This window comes from Ostrinia nubilalis, chromosome Z, assembly GCF_963855985.1.
Source record: "Ostrinia nubilalis chromosome Z, ilOstNubi1.1, whole genome shotgun sequence".
Classification (NCBI taxonomy): Eukaryota; Metazoa; Arthropoda; class Insecta; order Lepidoptera; family Crambidae; genus Ostrinia; species Ostrinia nubilalis.
Window position 1 is genome coordinate 1,038,659 of NC_087119.1, and position 20,331 is coordinate 1,058,989.

Here is a 20,331-nt window from a genome sequence, read left to right on the forward strand (position 1 = left end):
ACAAACCAACTTGAAACAAATAAATCGATCATTTTATTTTACTATCAGCAACGCCGTTGTTGTAGTAAGTGACAGTACCATTTTAATCTGATTGTGGGGTGACTATCTCGACACCAGAGAAAATTCAACGTTTACACCCTTTCGTATATTGATTAAGGCCATATCGGTCTTTCATAAATGCGTCGAGACATTCTGGAACATGGACATAATGTAAGAACATGAACGAATATTTCCTGCCAAATTTTAAAGTAATCTGGAGAACCACTGGGATAGTAAAACGCTTTAATTATCACTGCTTTAATTTGCAACTAAACTTTGACATTAATTGCTTTTGGCTTACTAACGTGAATAATACATGACTACTACGTATGCCAGGGCCGAAGAGTTACAATAACTTGACCTACTCGTCAACACAAAGAACACAATCATGAAAACCAAATAAAACTCGGTTGAAGCTGCTGCAATGGAAAGGGACCATTCTGCTACGCTTCAGATGTATGGTCTGCAAAAAAAAATTACAATAAGTTTCTGTTTCATAGGCCTCTTCCTTAGAATGAGGCCTGCGACTGTAAATGGTAGGTCCATTAAAATTATTTAAAGTATTATCAATTTACCATTATAAAAAATACTACCTAACTGTGCCCACGACTTCATACGCGTATCTAAAGATCGTTTGAATATTTTTTTCCGTTTACGCAACAACTTTCATTAATTCTCTGCTCCTATTGGTCGTATCGTGATGTTAAAGTCTATAGCATTCCAATAAACAAAATGGGCTATCCGACACAAAAAAAAAACTAATAGTTCCTGAGATTTATCAACCAAACAAACAAACTCTTCAGCTTTATAATATTAGTATAGCATACAATAAATAAAAGGAGTAATAGAAAATGTATTGCAAAATCTTTTTTTTTTTTTTTTTTCTCTTTATTTTATTTAGGAGCTTAGATCGATACAGTCGAACATGTCATTGCAAAATCTTAAAATATCAAAGGCTTACCCTTTTTAATAATAAATCTTATATCGCCGCCATGTCCGCTCGCCCGGCTGGCTGACCAGGCGAATACGGTATGGCGGCTCGACGAGCTTGACGGGCTCGACGGGCTTGACGGGCTCGACGGGCTTGACGGGCTCGACGGGCTTGACGGGCTCAACGGGCTCGACGGGCTCGTCGAACTCGACGGGATCGACGAGATATGCCTCTGCAAAGAACAACAATATGTAGCAACAGAAAATATGTTGAAAAAATCTTCCACTTTAAGCGTAGGCGCACACTAGGCAACGCGCGACAGCGACAGCTCGGCGACTTAGACGCGACGACAAGCTAATATGAAATTGTCTAGAACATGCGTGTAGTCACCGAGCTGTCGCTGTCGCGTGTCTAGTGTGTGCCTACACTAAGTAAAAAGAGACGCTACCGTTGAAGATCGTCACGACGCGGGGCCACAGCTTCTCTCCCGGCAGTCTCACCTTTATGCTTTTCATCCTAACGTATCTGTAGCGCACTTCAGGGCGATCCATTGCGTCTCTGTAAGAAAAACCATTACCTTTACCTCCACCTTGTTACCTTTACAATACACAAGTGATTTATATAGAATAGCTGTGCTCGAATAGAATTATCATTTATTTTATTAGTATTATAGTAAATAACGCGTCAAGTTGCTGTGAAAGAAACATCAGGTATAAACAGGTCATATACAGGGTGTTAGGTAAATGGGTATATGAGCCGACACTAGCCCAGTCAGAAATTTGATATCATCATTTTATTTTTTTTAATTTTCATACAAAATTAATTTTATAAAATCCGATTTGTATGAAAAATAAAATAATTAAAATGAAGATATCAATTTTCTGACTTCACCATACCATTTATATGACCATGTTAACATAGGCTAGTGTCGGCTCATATACCCATTTACCTAACACCCTGTATAACTTCAATAAATTCAATAGACAATAAAGTGCTTTAATGTCACGAAGACTACTCACTAAAAACGAATACATTCTGACACTTACCTATAATTTATAATTTATTTTGTTACACAATACAAACAACACTACCACAGACACTTATTTTCTCGATAAGCCACAAAATGCACAACTAATCAAGAAGTGCATAAATAAAAGCCTCGGCTATTACTTATTTTGTATGGTTTTTCCGTTAGCTTTTAGGACAAACATACAAAAAAGTTTAATCATAATTTTCTCAAGTTGTGCGGTCATGATGATAGTTGTGCCATTTTGCGTATGAATATTTTATGTTATTAAGACAGCAGTATTACTGCAAAATGATACGTCAACAACGTTTTAGCTAAATTGCTACTATGCATTAGAAGAGAGATAAATACGATTTATGTATATTATATAGAACCGCTACATCTCTTTTTTTTTACTAAAATTACAGTTAGATAATAAGATATATAGCATAGTAATAATTATTGATATATAGTATAGTACTTATTAATACATAGTATAGTATTCATTAATATAATAATACATATAGTAACCACATACAATAACTAACACATTATGGAGATGACAATAAATTAGGACAAAGGTTATTTTTACTGACAAAATCAAATCGAAATATAAAGAAAAAGAATTAGAGGAATTATAGCACAAGATTGAAAAAAGTAGGTAATATATTAGTAAGGGGGTTAGCATAAAGGTAATTAAACCTTAAGTTAGCATTCATTTTGACGTTTATCCCAATGCCTGGGACTATCTAGTGATACACTATTGGCATAGACCGTACCATCTAAATGATGGAGCACGCTTAGTGCTACAAACGCGCAATTGAATTTACTGTCACCTCCACTCTGTGACTGCCACCAACTACTTGATTAATATTAATATAATGAAATAAAGCTTGATTAATATCTATACGATCGGTTAACGCCCCTGAATCCTTCAGCCATGGGTTCATCCTCAAAATACATGAACATGGCCTGTAGAGGGTTGACTTCCTGCTGCTGCGTAGCTGAAATAAGGAAAAATCGTCATTACCGGTTACCAAGAAAAAGAAAGATAAAATATCATTAGTATAAACAACACTAAGCAAAACTACTCATAGTTAAATCTAAGAACCTTCTTTTTGGAAATCAGTTAAAAAGCGTAATAAATAAAAATCCTCGTTAATATCACACCAATTTATCACTAACGTAACCTAAACTATAGAAACACAATGATTACTACTATTATGATAATTTTACTCACAAGATGTTAAGAAACTATTACCTACATTCATTTTCATTTGACCTTTGGTCAGTTACTAACAACTACATTAACCTGCCACAATTTTGTTCTTCTTCAAGTACATTAATTTATAGTCCAGTCATTTGGTAGTTTTACCTGGAAAGGAAATATTTAAAAAAAACTGCTATTAGGCAACAAATTTCCAATATGCCGGCGCGAGCGGTAGCAATATGAGGTCGCAAAGTTGAAATTCGTAAAGAGCACATCGAAATCTATATAAATACCAATTTTCATTACTCCCGGAAAACTTTCCAGGTAAAACTATTATTTTGTAGCAAAGGACTGGACTATTACGTATTGAAACAAAGTTTTGTTTCATAAATACTCACTCAAATACACACACACACACACATACACATACACACACACATACATAAAGGGTGTCCCAAAACTAGCACGTCAAACTGACACCAGACCTATACTTATATGCTTGGGTCGCATTAAACGAGTCTATAGAGTCCATTTTTAAAAATAACTAATATAGGTAGTTCATATTATTTCAAAACTCATCAACCAAATAAAAAAAAAATAAAAAAAACCTTTTCTATGGACATCAATGACTAAAATAGACGTGTTGACACCACCAATCAATTGACGTACTTTTTAAAACTGTCAAAACGAAACTCTCCCATAGATTTTGTATGGCACTACAAGCAAGTGACGTCACTATTTTGTCAACTCAATGAAACTACTTTTTTCAATTAAAATGCGACCAAAAATCGTAATTTACAGGTAATTTAAAAATAATTAAATTTTTAAGACCAGAATGAAGTGTCCTTTAAGAAAAGTTATGTTTTCGAATTTTTGGGGAATGGTGTCAAATTGTCTATTGGCCATATCTCAAATCATATGAAACTTTTCTATTGACATTATTAGGCTTGTTCAGCTACCTCGAGTTCAGTGTGACGTGCTAATTTTGGGACAGCTTGTATATATTTTTTGTCATCTTTTTTCTTTTGTTAACGCAATTCACAAACATGCACAAGCACTAACCTAACACATTCTTTTTTTCTCTTTTTAAAATAAGACTTAAAATAGCAAACAACAAACATTCAATCATAACATGATAACACCTATTTAATTTTGATTAACATTAGGTCTGAATTCATCAGAATCGGAGAACATTATGATTATTTCGTCCAGACACGTCTTAGACGATCTGGCGCAACTTTAATAAATATTTTTGATGGGATACGGCTCACACAACGAATAACTCGATTTGCTGTAAAATAAAAATACATTATCAATTGCTAGAACTGAGGCCTCATTTACACACACACACAAGATATTAATTGACTAAACCATTACCGTATCCTCATACCATACCAGTACAAATTAATTTGTCAGTAATTAAATAAGAACACCCTTTACCTAAGGAATGCTTAGTCACTTGTTAACGAAATGTAAACTGGGATGAAAAAAGACAAAACAATGCATAAATAATTTAATAAATAAAATTATACAAATTATATGAAGAAGGTTAAAAATATTTTCCATGAAAGAAAATACTTAAGTAAATGGTTTGTTTTTGTATGCTACAAATTAATTACACTACAAAATTACCATGACAAGATTACTTACTGGAGCCCACAAACTTACCTTACTTCAAAAAGATAAATACTATATTTTGGTGGCATCAAATGTTATTATTACTCAGCTTGTTTCCATTCTTCATTTCCATTTCCTGTATTATAGTAATCTTGTACAACGGGTTACTAATTTTTTTTCCATTAATCTGTTAAAGAGAGTCACTTCCACGTTTTAATATTTTATTGCAGTATCAGTGAACAAATGTTTTATTTTTTTGTGTTTTCCAAGAAAATATAATGTAGTTTATTTTATTTGTAATTTTCTATCCCCCGAAGAAAAAACGACGGGATGTTATAAGTTTGATTTAAATATTATTTGAAAGTTTTTTTTATAATTTTTGTATAATGTTTTATTTTAGGACGCGTAAATTATTAATAATAGCTAACAGCTTAAAATACTAAAAACAACTTCGCTTATCCAGCATAAAAATCCCTTAAAACACTTTTAACCTTAAACTAGTAACTTAGCTAAGTGGACCTGTGGTTTAACAGCCAATCGCACAACGCCAAAAGGTACGTGTATTATGATTAGTGAGGGTGGTGAGTGTGTAGTGTCCGACTTACCCGATCCGCACGCGTAGGGCGCGAACATTCGCACGAGCGACGCCGAAAGCGCCGCGAAGATCAGCGCCCACACTATGTAGAACAGGTAGCTGATGATATACGCGCCCGCGCCGTCGCGCGACTCCCCGAACACTTGCGCCCAGGTCATCCACTAGGACATAAACAAACTTCACTATACCATTCTCAACCGCCGCCCGCCTGCGCCTCCGGTGCACCACAAACCTGCGAGCAGTTCCCGTGGTCGAACGTCGTCTCGTTGCTAGACCAGCAGCACTGCTCCCGGTTGAACCAGAACGCTTGAGGGCAGATCCCGAACTTGAGGTCCGTCATCCAGGAGGCGCCGATGTCGATGACGCCGGCCACCACGCCTGTGCAGACACCCACGAGCAGCACGCACACCCATCCGGACCACGCGTCGTGTGCGCCCTACAACCACATCACGTGATTTAAACTGCTCTCTGATCCAGCACTCAAGCTATGCGAACATTTACATTCGCCAATTCATAGCTGTGATAGCTGCATGTGTATCATAAAACGAATCTAAGTATCTTGCATATTGCATGATATTGATGACCATGTTGGTTACATTTAAACGGGATGTCATTAAGTTGAAGAGATGTATCTAGGTAGTATTGCATTCACAATCATTCAATCTGTATGTTGAAGAGAATCAGTTCAAGGTCCTTAGAGGTGCCAAATCCCCCCACCAGCCCATGGCCTTAACCTGGCCGAATCTTGAGAGACGCACGCGGAATTTGCGACTGCAAGGCAGCGTGCACTCCACCGCGTGCATTTCTTGACTCTCTACAAGTTGTATAACCAGGCCTGTTCATCTCCGCGAGTTCACATCGAAAACAAAACACGCACGATAGCCCACCTACAGGCGATTCGACAAGGCGTCACATACGAGATACGAGCGAGCATTGACACACGCACGCGTACTCTTGTATTATGGAAAAAAATAAAAAAATACTGTGTAAAAAATACTGTGCAGTATTTTACTGCCTAAATAATAATAAAAACACACAATGTACTTTTTTTAAGTTGCCTGAAGACACTGAGAGGTAAATAAGTAGTTATTGTTATTCATGATAATTCCTCAGGATAATTCATGCAAATTCATGTAGCTATTTCTTCCGACATTTTCCGCGATTTGGCACTTCACGTCACACATTAGTTTGCCGAAGTTCGCCGAGCCAGCTATTGTCAATTATTATAGGTGTCAAACAGGATAGGGTCTTTGCGCTGGTTTTCGTCCAACTATCGGAGTTGAAAACTTTGTGATCTTAAAATACCCTTACATAAATGTATCATATTATTTTATGTCGTTCGAGTGCTCATAAAGGCAGTCAACTAAAGTCCATACTGCAACGCACACACAATCCGCACCGTAACGTAAACGCCTTGCCTCGCCGATGACAGTGCGCGAAGGGCAATGACAGCTCGCAAAACACTGACGTATATCAATATTATCAATGTCTCATGGACTTGGCGTAACTTTAAAATAAACGTACTCGGTACATTACGCACACATTTACACGCATTATAAATACATACACGATTTAAGAAAACAACATGGCCGCAATATAGGCAATCAGCTGACAGGTATTTGTGTGTGTGTGTGTGCGTGTAGTTGTCAGCTGATTGCCTATAAATATGTTGTTTTCTTAAATCTTGTATGTAGGTACCTACTCGGCACAAGTCAGGTAGTAAGTGACGTCACATGAAAATGTTGCCAGAATGAGTACTGACCAAACATTATCTATTTCTTTTTTTTATACATCACCAGGGGTAAGTTAGAAAGAGATAAACAGCTGTTAGTCATTAATTTGTCGAATTTTTGTATAGATCTATATTTCCTCTCCACTATTACCTCCATGCCACAAAAGGCGATACGTTGTTGAAAATGACCCTTAGTCATCTAAGATTTAATTTTGTATGAAGAAGTTTAATAAACACTTAAAATTGTGTTTATAATGCTATCAATTAGACATAGGTGCCAAAAACTTTTCCTGTCAGCACGTTTTTTTTCTAGCGCGATGATTTCTGCAATGTACCGGTGACCGGTGTAAGGCCGCGCATTTACGTAATTTTTTGGAACTCACTACTTTTTAAATTACATTTTCATTAAGGTAGAACTGTTGCTTAGGCATTATAGATTGCAACAAACTACTTTCAAAAAATAGTATTGTGATTTTATAAATCACTTCAACTTTATATTAATTTGCGGTACGAAGTACGCCGGGACAGCTCGTAAAACAAATTCATTATTTACATATTACTAATTTATCAACTTTTTTCATTGTTAGTTCATTAGTTGTTCGTGTTTCGTTTGGGTTAGACCAAGAGCCGAATGCAAAAAATAAATGTTACTTAATTATATTAATCCTACAAAAAACGGACGGACGTGTGCAAGTCTAATAGCCATATACTTGGTTAACTCATTTTAAAAAGTGCACAAAAACTTTCTATGTTCAGACAGACTATATGACGAATCTATAAGGGTTCCGTTTTTGCCATTTGGCTACGGAACCCTAAATACCGTATCAAAATCTGTTGCATAGTTTTAAAGATCTAAGCATACATAGGGACAGACAGACAGGAAAGCGACTTTTTTTTTTATAATTATTACGTAGTGATGATGGGCATATAGACCAAATAAAGACATTTTGATTTAAGGGGGGGACATCGTAAGAGCCATTCACATTTTTATCAGAAAGTTAATAAATTAATATATTTAGGTTTTTGAAATCTAAAACAGCCAGGAAATCAAAGAGGCAAACATGATACCTTTGTGATTATATAGGAATTTTATTGTAAAACACGGTCATATTAAACTTTTACAAAAAAATCCAGAGGTAAATGTTTTTTTTTTTCGAGAAAAATTTTTTCTAATCGTGTTTTCGAAAATATCATCCCATCACACATACGTTCTGTAATACATAATCCCATCAAAAACAATACTTGTCAAAAAAACCAAGTCTCGCAACTCAGTTGTTCTACGGTAAAAAGTTGTGAGATCCATGTAATACCAAGTCCAGGCCAGGAAATCTTTAACGTTTTACATAAGTTATTGACTTGGCCATCGCACTAAATAATTTAATTTAGTCGTGTTTTCATGCGATGGCCAAGTCAATATATTTATGTAAAACGTTAAAGATTTCCTGGCCTGGACTTGGTATTACATGGATCTCACAACTTTTTACCGTAGAACAACTGAGTTGCGAGACTTGGTTTTTTTGACAAGTATTGTTTTTGATGGGATCTCATTTCTTTTTGTATTTTGTAGACAGCAGTTATGTATCTAGAAAACTGGACTGAAATTGAAAAATTTTACTCGACTTGGCGGTTGCACTACCGTGCCCCCAAATCTCATTTCTTTTTGTATTTTGTAGACAGCAGTTATGTATCTAGAAAACTGGACCGAAATTGAAAAATTTTACTCGACTTGGCGGTTGCACTACCGTGCCCCCAAATATTTTAGTTTTTCCTTGATTCATACACCAAACACTACTTATATTCCAAATTTGAAGCTTCTAGGTCTGCTAGAAGTGCCTTAGAATTTTGATGATCGGTGAGTCAGTCAGTGAGTCAGTGAGTCAGTGAGTGACAAAATTAAGTAACTTTGACCCATTATAATTCTTAAACTACTGGTTCAAATTGAATGAAATTTTAAATATACCGTGTCTTTACAATGCCTGCATAGCTAATGAAAATTCAGCCTTCTAGTTTTATCCACAACGAAGTTACAGGCGGTCGAAAATGGCCTGAATTGCTTCGAGAAAAGGATGGTACGGCAGATATTGAAAACAGTGCGAAATATCGTCAATTGCAGTTTTCACATACTAAGGGCCCATAATGAAATTAGTATAATGTTTGTTTATGTAATAAAATTTGGTTTGAAATACCTACTGAATTGAATTTTTATTTCTTACTAGCTTTTTGGCTTCGCCCACGTGAAATAAATTGTCACAGTTATGTGTGTCACAGGATATGCATCCCAATTTCCACTGATAAATAATAAACAGAAATATTGCTAAATGTCCTCCAGAAGACAGATTGCAATAGAATAAGGGAAAAAAAAAAAAAAAAAAAAAAAGATGTGTGTTATAAAATATTTAGGTGCTAGCTCTTACACTATATAACTGGTGGCCGCATGTAGCTGCGCGTTGCCGCGAAGAGCAGTGAATGCAAGTGTGGTGCGCTAGATGGCGACACAGTAGCTTCTTGTAGCAGTCAGCCCTATGGCATCAAGACAGTACCGATCACTGACGTATGTCAACAAAACGGTGCTCGACTCTTAAGACAAGCTAAATTACACCATATTGTTGATGACATTGAGCATACATTTTTTTGAATACCTTCGCGAAGAAAAACTTCTGTACGTAGTACTTATTATTATTCTGTGGTATAACTCTTTATCCTTTGACACCTCTGCAACTCTCCTCTTGACTGAGGCTTGACTTATTTGCCAAGTTCAGCAAACAGGTTACGCAGCAGGAAATCTTCAAATTGATGATCCCATTCATCATATGACACTGCTGGTATTCATGACGCTAGCAGCATTACAGTAGTTTCTATACATGTTTGCTATCATTCATGTTTAACTATAGTTTACTCCATTTTTGATGTAACAAACATGGTCAGGTTTAACTTGTTTTAACTTACTTTTATTAAATCCCATAGTGAATCCTGCCTCTTTTTAACAATATATCGATGCCTCATCCGATCTCTAGCAATATCTCGCTGCCAATCAATTGTGTGAAAGTCATCATACTGTCCGATTCCGGGAATGTCATCGTCTCCTGTAAAGTATTTTTTCAAAATGACAACATACTGTCCGATGTAACCCAAAGTAAGCGCATTTGAATTTGTATAAAATTGTAAGTTAATATTTACCCACAACCAGTGTGTTAGTATTTTTATGCTATAATCTGGTATATGATGAATCGGTCAAAATGAAAGAATGTTTCACACTTATCGTTATAATTACAACTAAAACTGCTTTAAACATTAAAAATAAGTCTCGTTTTTGGTAACTGCGAATTACATTAAGCGTATCAATTAGGAAAATATATGGGTGAATATGGAACATCTTTAAAACACAAAGTGTGACTTGCTTGATTATCAGTATTATTAGTTTCATTCAGCGTGAGTTTTGACATGATTGGCCATAACACTGCTGAAAATCGAAATGAAACATTCATTTATGGGAGGGAGGAAGGTAAGTTGATTAGTATGCAAGAGATAACACTGAACAATGAAACCTAAGTTGATAATTACTTGGGTATTTTTGTGGCTTTTCGTGTAAGTTATCAGGCATTGGATTACTGAGTAGCATTTACTGAATTTGTAGATATTTCTCATGCTCAGGGACTTTTTATGTCGACACAAAATAGTGTTGAGAATGAATATTGATGTCTGACAAAGCGGGCTATGGCAAGGTGCTAGGGGATAACCTTCAATGGTTGTTGGCATTTCAACTAACCTTGCATTCCGGAAAATATAACTGCGTCCCCTGTAACAATATTTCACTAATGTATCAACTAATTCGATCCGAAGAAACCAGTTTCATCACTACAAATTGTTCCGACTTTTTTTCACTATAATAATGCACTACGCTAATTATATTGCACAGTTAGCATCAAATGCGTCGTCAAATCTATACACTAATAAACTAATTTACTGTTAAGACACGAAGTCTGGATTAAATTTAATAAAAACAAAGGAAAATAGACACCTCAATCAATGGTGCAAAAAGGATCGACTTTCGACGCACAAACGTCAACTCAAGTGTTGCCTGTATGAAATAATAATTTCACCCATTGCGTTTTAGGGTAAATTTATTACAGGGTAAAAAAATATACTTACGAAATAGGATTCGTGAAATAGTGTGAAACTGTACATTAATAATAATTTAAATATAACTTTTATGTACATAATTTCAAATTTCGCAGCCTAAAGTGTGCTAAAGTGCACCGCGCTTGGAGCTATGAGTGGCTGGTGACGTCTACGGTTCTAGTCACGTGCTTTAGACTTGTTTATTTTTGTGCCGCCGTTTCATTTGTATGCTATGCTATACATACAATGAGTGATGAAAGTCTTAGTGGGTAGATACAAAATGGAATGGAACGTTCTCGTTAAAACACATAAAACAATAAGTTGTAGCGCGTAATTACGAAATGGAAGCTTAACTTAATAGTACAAAGATATTTTACCTACATCGCTGACCAACGGTTCAGTTTCACTATTATCGGTTTCCACCATCATGATAATAAATCATCTAAAAACTTAGTACACTTGTATGTTACTTCAATAGTCAACACAAACTGATAACAAATTTTTAATAATTCATTGAATCATGTTTTTAATCTTATCTTTGCTACATGACAATTATTATTGATATTTTAACAAGCATGAAAGTGAATTTTTCATGTGTGCCTAGTAGGTCTCATCCGAAAAGAACATAATTACACTTTAATTTTAAGAAACTTGATTTTTAGATTATTTATTATACATTGATTATGAAAAACCGGCATGCGAGTCGGACTTGTAGGTACACTGGTTCCGTATCCGTCCTTCTAACTCCCTCTCATTTACCTACATCACCTTAAAAACATGATGTTTACGGGATACGGTCAGTTTTGCAACCTTAGGGTTTGCAAGTCTAATTAGGGAGACACGCATAACCCTAAAATGTGACCTTTAATATAAAACGGGTGCAATTCTGAGAATAATGTTGTGAATACTATAGAAGAATGTTATAATTTATAATATTATTCGTACATTCTTTCCAAACGCACACAACTCATTAACTAGACCAAATATACCCATACTCGTGTTTACAATTATAGCATATTCTTGTTATTTTACATTGCTGATGTACTTCTCATAGAATGTTACACAATTAATTGCCACTAAAAATACCGTACCTCCTGTACGGTCGAGTTCAGTGAGGCACTATTGTATTGCTTGTAACACGAGCTATCCTACCTTAATATTTTGCCTTAAATATATTATTTTATTTAATGACATACTACATACAACTAAATAAATAATGATCGAAGGTGTAGTAGGTACACATTAATCACAGTAATAATTTAACTCCATGATGAATGAACAGAGCGTGTTTGCGACTAGGAACAGTATAACTATTGTTTACTATTGCTGATTGTATTGGGCAATGATGTGGGAACGCAGGACGCTACTCAATACGCTCTACCTACAGAAGGCATAAGTAATGCATTATACAGGAGGTTTCCTGTAGGATGTCATGTAGTTGCGAAGTGAAAGGTGAGAACCATACCTGTCGATTTAACCGCCATGTGCATATTTTCTACGATGTTCGTAGTTTATGAGTTATCATTCATTTTATATTTTTAAAAATGATAAATGACCTTAGGCTTTAAATGTGTAGGTACCTAGTATGTTTTCGGGTTGGAATATTCGCATATTTAAAAAAAAATAGCTATCAATATTTTAGCTGTGGGACAAAATACTGACTTTTCCTATCTTTAGTGCTAGATAAAATTTTAAAAAATATACTTTTAGTAGAACATTATAAAATTTTCAACTTATAAAAAATAACTTGCTTAATGTGTCTTAATAAATTATGAAAAACTAGCCGTGCGTGCCAGCCAACCGTGTGATGTGGAAGTCATTGGGGGAGGCCTTTGTCCAGCAGTGTGCCCGCGACTTCGTATGCGTAAAAAAATTAAGATTCTGCACAACTTTCTCATTTTTTAAAATAAGAAACTACAAATAATAACAAACACAACAAAAAAATTCGAGAAATCGATTCAGCCGTTTACGCGTGATGCGATGACCAAGGGAAATGTCCATATTATTTTATGTACTAGATGTGATGTTTCCTTTGTGTGTGCTATAAAACGTTGCTTCATGCCAAAATTAATTGATTGTAGATCGTCTGGAAGTATCCAGCTTATAGGTGTGATATTATGATGAATATCAGCTTGCTACCTCACTTATTCTACCACTTTGTCGGCGTAATTAATATACATTCCTTCACAAAATTACAGCTCTCTAGTGCCAATAGTTTTATAGTTTTCAAGCAAAACCTCGGACGGACAGACAGACAGACGTTCCTTGTCAGGAATACGGCACACTAAAAAGGGTGACAAAGTTGACAGACTGACAAACAGAGTACAGACGGACAACAAAGTGATCCTATAAGCCTTAAATCCTTATAGTAAAAGGGTTCGGTTTTTTCCTTTCGAGGTACGTAACCCTAAAAAAAATTATTAAGGACACTGTTTCTTTCGCCCCACTAAAGTGATAAATCGGACATTAGAAATGTTTTTACTTTTTGTAAATTAATTAATGTTTGCAATCCTCTAAGATTACATTACATAGAACAGGTTTAGAGACAATAACTGAACGTAACATTTTTTATCGATATAACCTGATGGTGAAGTGATGGTCAGGCCGAACGAAAAAAAAAAATCTGTTCTGTTATTGTCGCTAAGTGTGTTCTATGCAATGTTATCTTAGATTATTGCAAACATTAATTAATTTTAAGAAAGTAAAAAACATGTAACGGTACAACTACAATTGATAGCGATTCTGTTTAAAAATAAATCTATGAGAGTCAACCTGAAACAAAGATTTTAAAAAATTAGAAAAAAGTTGAAAATAATTAGAATAAATATAAAATTAATCATAACTCCTAAACTACGAAAACTCGTAGAACATACATGAGGGTTAAATAGATAGACAGCTACGGTCCTCACTTTTCACCTCGCACCGGTTTGACTCCTTACAGGAAACGCTATGTGCTATTTTGCTTAAGCTATGTTCTACTTCTAGAAATAGAATGGAAGTATCTGTAACTGATGGTTATGATAATACTAATGCTAAATGTACGATAAAGTTATTTTCGTTATGGTGGTTAATTAATTATCTGAAGCCCAACTAATGTAATCTTACCAGTAGAACTGAAGTACTGAGCGATGTACGCTTGAAATAGAAAAAAAAATTGATTACGTATAGAATATTGTTGCTACTTAAACCGAAAGAGTTGGGGTAAATATACATATTGAATAAAAAAAAACTTAATTATTTTTAATATTGTCATTCATAGCAATAACGGCGCACTAACAAAAGTTAACAATGTGTTATGTATGCTATAGTGCAAATAATATTTAGCTAAGTAAATAAGTGCTACGTTCAAAAAAGTTACAAGTAACTTTAAAAATCCTTTAATGAATTTTATTTATACTTAGATAACATTAATTTTTACACGAGCAACTTTCACTGTATTGATATTACAGCATCGTGAAAGCCACTCTTACAAATAAGACTGAAAAAGGCGTATAATACAGCGACATAATTATTAATTATTGTGTCAGCTGCAGATCTGAATGACTGCAGTTTCAGAAGAACATCAACCGATCACAAAGTGACAAACATCTTCAAGCCTTGTAAAAAAAATAAGAAGAAAATCTATTGCAGATGAAATTCGTCATTATGTGGTAGGCTGATGTGTTGGCTGAAGAAGCAAACTGTACTTACCTAAAGATGGTAGCACTTAAAGTAGGCAGGCGGAGGTCAAGAAAACAAAATTACTTACAGTTAGCGCTGGCAGCAGAATTTCTGCCCCCGTGCTCGTATAGCTGAAAAGTGCCGTGGTTGGTCGGGGTTGTCTCGGCGGCCTGCTGCAGCCCAGGGGTTATATCTACCATGTCATCTTCAGAGTGTATGTTGCGCCCATTTGACGCACCCCCACCACCCTGGTAAAATATCTTCAGTGTTACCAGTTGCAAAAATGAGGTTTTTTTTTATGATTTAAATGCAATTGAGTATTAAAATTCAGGCACCACGTTACTAGTTACTACTACGAGTATTTAATGTAAAACTGCCATAATGTAAGACCAGTTGATTTGAGTATTAGAGTGTTTCTTAATATTGTCTGTGTTATGACGAATTGATGTTTCCTATGTTGTTGTGTTTTGTGTAGTTGGTGTAGTTTGTAATAAGATTTTTTTTCTAAATATAAACAAACGCGGATGTTAAAATATTTTTACTTGTCTTTCTTTCTCTCTCCTATCTACAACGTGCTCGTTTTGAAATTTTTGAAAGAAATGTTTCTTAACTTTTTATTGTAAATTAATTAATGTTTGCAATCCTCTAAGATTACATAACATCGAACAGATTTAGAGACAATAACTGAACGTAACATTTTTTATCGATCTAGCCTGATGGCGTAAGAGATGGTCAGGCCGAACGAAAAAAAATGATATGTTCTGTTATTGTCTCTAAGTGTGTTCTATGCAATGTTATCTTAGATTATTGAAAACATTAATTAATTTTGATAAAGTAAAAAACATGTAACGGTACGATGAATTTGATATTATTAACTAAGGTGTTTTTACCTTAGGTTTTTACATGGGTTATTTAGCTATTATTTTGTACGAAAAAATAAGTAAAACAAAAATGCAGTGCCCGCGACTTCGTATGCGTAAAAAAGCACAACTTTCTCAATTTATTTTATAAGAACCTTCTCTTGACGATAACAAACAACAAAAAAAGAATTAACTAGAGAAATCAGTTCAGCCGTTTACGCGTGATGCGATGACCAAGGGAAATATTTCACATAATATATTTCCACGTTTTTCCTCCACGTGTAAGATGCCCACTCGATGGGTCTATTTATAACTAGCGCCCGCCCGCGACTCCGTACGCGTGGATCCCGTTTTACCCCCTTAGGGGTGGTTTCGTAAAATCCTTCCTTAGCGGATGACATCATAACATCTACCTACATGCCGAATTCCAGCCCGATCCGTCCAGTGGTTTGGGCTGTGCGTTGATAGATCACTATGTCAGTCAGTGAGTCAGTCAGTCACCTTTGGAAATTTCATCCCATCCATGTTTTGACCACTCTCAAGCTTGCTTAATGCTCGGTCACATCACACATCCAACCTTTGATCATTCCCAAAGTTGTCTAACTTCCAACTTTCGTTCACCCATTCAACTTTTGATCACGGTCAAGGTTTTTTTTTATTCTAGTTCCTCTGACATGATCAGAGACTTTGTTATCATAGACCGACGACATCATAAAGGTAGCAGGAAGACGCTGCACGCTGGACGCAAGCCGCTTCCAATCGAACAGCATGGAAATTATTGGACATGAAAAACATTGGGCATAGAAATCATTGCACATGGAAATAATTGGACATGGAAATCATTGGGCATGGAAATCATTGGACATGGAAATCATTGGACATGGAAATCATTGTACATGGAAATCATTGGACATGGAAATCATTGGACATGGAAATCATTGCACATGGAAATCATTGCACATGGAAATCATTGGACATGGAAATCATTGGACATGAAAATCATTGCACATGGAAAGCATTGCACATGGAAATCATTGGACATGGAAATCATTGGGCATGGAAATCATTGCACATGGAAAGCATTGCACATGGAAATCATTGGACATGGAAATCATTGGGCATGGAAATCATTGGACATGGAAATCATTGGGCATGGAAATCATTGCACATGGAAATCATTGGACATGGAAATCATTGGGCATGGAAATCATTGGACATGAAAATCATTGCACATGGAAATCATTGGACATGGAAATCATTGGACATGAAAATCATTGCACATGGAAATCATTGGACATGGAAATCATTGAGGGAGGCCTATGTTCAGCAGTGGACGTCCTATGTCTGAAATGATGATGATGATGAAGGTTATTTAGCTTCCGGTCACCCATCCAACTTTGGACTATTGTAAAAGTTGCTTAACTTTCGGTCACCCATCCAACTTTAGACCATCCCCAAAGTTGCTTCTGCAAACATTTTTGTTAAATACTTATTATACCCGTGCGAAGCCGGGGAGGGCCGCTAGTTAATAATAATAAATAATAATAAATACACTTTATTGCACACCAAACAAATAACATAACAGAAGAAAAGGAACACACAAGGTACAATTAGGCTAATTAAAATTAGGTTAATTGTAAGATACTAATAAATTATTATCGTAATATTATTATTTATTATTATTTCTTACTTTTTTATTATAAGTACATATAGTTTGATTGTTTGTTGAAATATTTTCAAATTTATTAAAGACGCAAAACAGATTACGATTTGTTACGGTTTAAGAACTTTATTTCTCATAAGAATTAACAATAATTCACTTCCTGAGAAACGTTTCAATTTAAACATAATGAGTGTACAACTAATTACAAACAAAATCAAGGTGTTCAATGCACAATTTTAGCAACTAGGTACGGATTTGTTTTTAAAAAATATTGTCCATTTATCGAGGAAGGTTATGCTATTAATTTATAACACGCTAGGATCAATAGGAGCGGAGCATACATGAAACGTGTAAAAACGCAATGTATTCAAACAATGTTCACGCGCACGAAATCGCGGGCACATCACGATCTAGGAAGAGGATCGAGAGAGAAAGAATGTAAGTAGGAACTGGATATAAACGGGGGTCAAGAAAGAGGATCATACCAGATACAGTAATGTGAAGAGAAGGTGAGTAAAGATGGTGCGAAAGTGATTTTCAAATACGATCGTCCTAGTATTGCGCATAAAAAAGCGTTTTATAAAAATTGTGTATATTGTACGGCGAAATAAGCTAGTTCCAAAACGCGAGTGCGTGTAATTAATGTGTATTGTGTTCTGGCTAAGAGTAACGATCGATGTAGATCAACTCACATGGCGATGAGATCCCGAGTTGTCACGACTAACCACAGACCGAGCGCGAGCCGAACAGACCCGGGCCAAGGATGCACCGGTCCTGGATGCGCAAGTACTAAGTAAACCAACAAATCAATACGCTGCAAGCGGGGGACGCATCCAGGCAAGCGGGGCGGGGGGAGCGCCCACCCCCCGCCAGGACAAAGAGGTCACATTAAATATATACGTCAAACGTCGTAGGATTCGTAAACAATCCTCTCTTTGAAAGGGATTTCAAAAAAGTTGAAGGGAAAAAAAACAAAGGTGTTTTTTTATTTATGGAGGTGACAGGGAAAATAAAAAATTACAAATATTAATATTTTATTTACAACACTTAAAGCTAGCTTACTTACTATCAAATAAATAATATAAATTCGGCCTTTTTAAACACAATTTAAATATCTACAATTCTACATAGAATGCTAACATTAGAATAGAACAAAGGACTGATTATACTACTTATTTTATTATTATGGCTACATTAATTATTATAACTATAAAACTGATAAAAGGACAAACTCATACAAAATAACTCATTATAATTTAATAAAATACAAAGAAAATTAATTATTTATTAAAACAGCCAATCTTAATATTAAAACAAAAGAAATCAACTTATTTAACTGAGTATAAAAACTTATTATGGAAAATATAACGGAAGACAGTTTCAAATTGTTTATAAAAAAACTGATACACCAAGGGAAATAAAACACATTTGATATAGAAAAAATCTTTATTATGAAACACAGCAGGAAAGGGAAAAAAGAGGCTATAATACGCATGAGAAATATATTTATTTTTCTGAGACTCGTGTTGAGTTCTGATAGAAACTTAAATTATTTCTAAAACTACCTATGTACCTACTTAATAACTAATAAAGCTTATATTAATACACCCAGCCAGCCAGCAGCAGAGGATAATTCGTAGACTTCGTATGGATCGAGCACATGGTTGTTTGTCCGGGAGAACGCGACGCCATGACAACAGGTGGGCCCGGGCGCCCGCTCCGGCCCGCGGCGTCTGAAAACAGTCCACCGTTCAAATGCCAGCACTAACTAGGGAAAAGCCCTAATAAAACAACGCTTACCTTTTCCCGCCGCGGAGCCGCTCTTCGACACGATTCGCCATCTTCTTTGCAGCATTTCAATCACATTACCATGAAAACCTTTATTACCTTTACCGTTATTTTTTTTATTTTTCACTTACTTGAATATCAGCTTACGAGTAAAGCTGCCCATCAGCAAGGCGGCACAGCGCCGCTTCTTTGTCACGAACTTTTCACTCACAAGTTAATTTGGAAATATTAACCAACGAAAAAAGGTGCGAATGGGAGACGCGTGGGAGCAACGGAGCTCCAAAACAAACTGTCTCAGGCGGCTGCCGAGCAGACACTATAACGCAGCGAGAGCGCGCGACGTCGACCGCTCCGGAGCGAGCCTGCCAGGAGACTGGCCAGGCCTTGCTGCATCCGGGCTCGCGGTGATGGGGTCGATTGAGGGGCACTAATTGAAAGGGGATATTATCGTACGCATATCCCCCTAACTTGTCAATGTATGCAGCGGGCGGTGGGCGGTGCAACACCCCTCGGCCCCCTCCCACCGCCCTAGACGGCCCCGCCACCCTTTTATCCCTTCCGTTGTATCTGGGGGCACGGCAGTGCCCCCACCAAGTCGAGCAAAAAAGCGGCACGGCCGTACCATCCTTTTCTCGAAGCAATTCAGGCCATTTTCGACCGCCTGTAACTTCGTTGTGGATAAAACTAGAAGGCTGAATTTTCATTAGCTATGCAGGCATTGTAAAGACACGGTATATTTAAAATTTCATTCAATTTGAACCAGTAGTTTAAGAATTATAACGGGTCAAAGTTACTTAATTTTGTCACTCACTGACTGACTCACCGATCATCAAAATTCTAAGGCACTTCTAGCAGACCTAGAAGCTTCAAATTTGGAATATAAGTAGTGTTTGGTGTATGAATCAAGGAAAAACTAAAATATTTGGGGGCACGGTAGTGCAACCGCCAAGTCGAGTAAAATTTTTCAATTTCGGTCCAGTTTTCTAGATACATAACTGCTGTTTACAAAATACAAAAAGAAATGAGATTTGGGGGCACGGTAGTGCAACCGCCAAGTCGAGTAAATTTTTTCAATTTCGGTCCAGTTTTCTAGATACATAACTGCTGTCTA

General features: G+C 36.0%; 1 protein-coding gene across 7 annotated transcripts in view; it reads right to left on the reverse strand.

Annotated features, from left to right (window-relative positions):
* Positions 1-20,331, reverse strand: part of LOC135086820 (H(+)/Cl(-) exchange transporter 3) — a 73,613-nt gene that overhangs the window by 27,254 nt on the left and 26,028 nt on the right. For 3 of the 7 annotated variants that reach the window (XM_063981617.1, XM_063981616.1, XM_063981618.1), the window contains exons 3-8: positions 14,998-15,157; positions 14,355-14,384; positions 10,897-10,926; positions 10,077-10,213; positions 5,631-5,834; positions 5,409-5,559 (exon numbers count right to left, since the gene is read on the reverse strand). In XM_063981617.1, coding sequence (XP_063837687.1) covers positions 5,409-5,559; positions 5,631-5,834; positions 10,077-10,213; positions 10,897-10,926; positions 14,355-14,384; positions 14,998-15,157 — 712 coding nt within the window. Of the gene's footprint in view, positions 1-5,408; positions 5,560-5,630; positions 5,835-10,076; positions 10,214-10,896; positions 10,927-11,148; positions 11,211-11,626; positions 11,744-14,354; positions 14,385-14,997; positions 15,158-20,331 lie in introns of those variants that run through there. The other 4 variants (XM_063981619.1, XM_063981620.1, XM_063981622.1 and 1 more) reach the window with 4 other exon arrangements.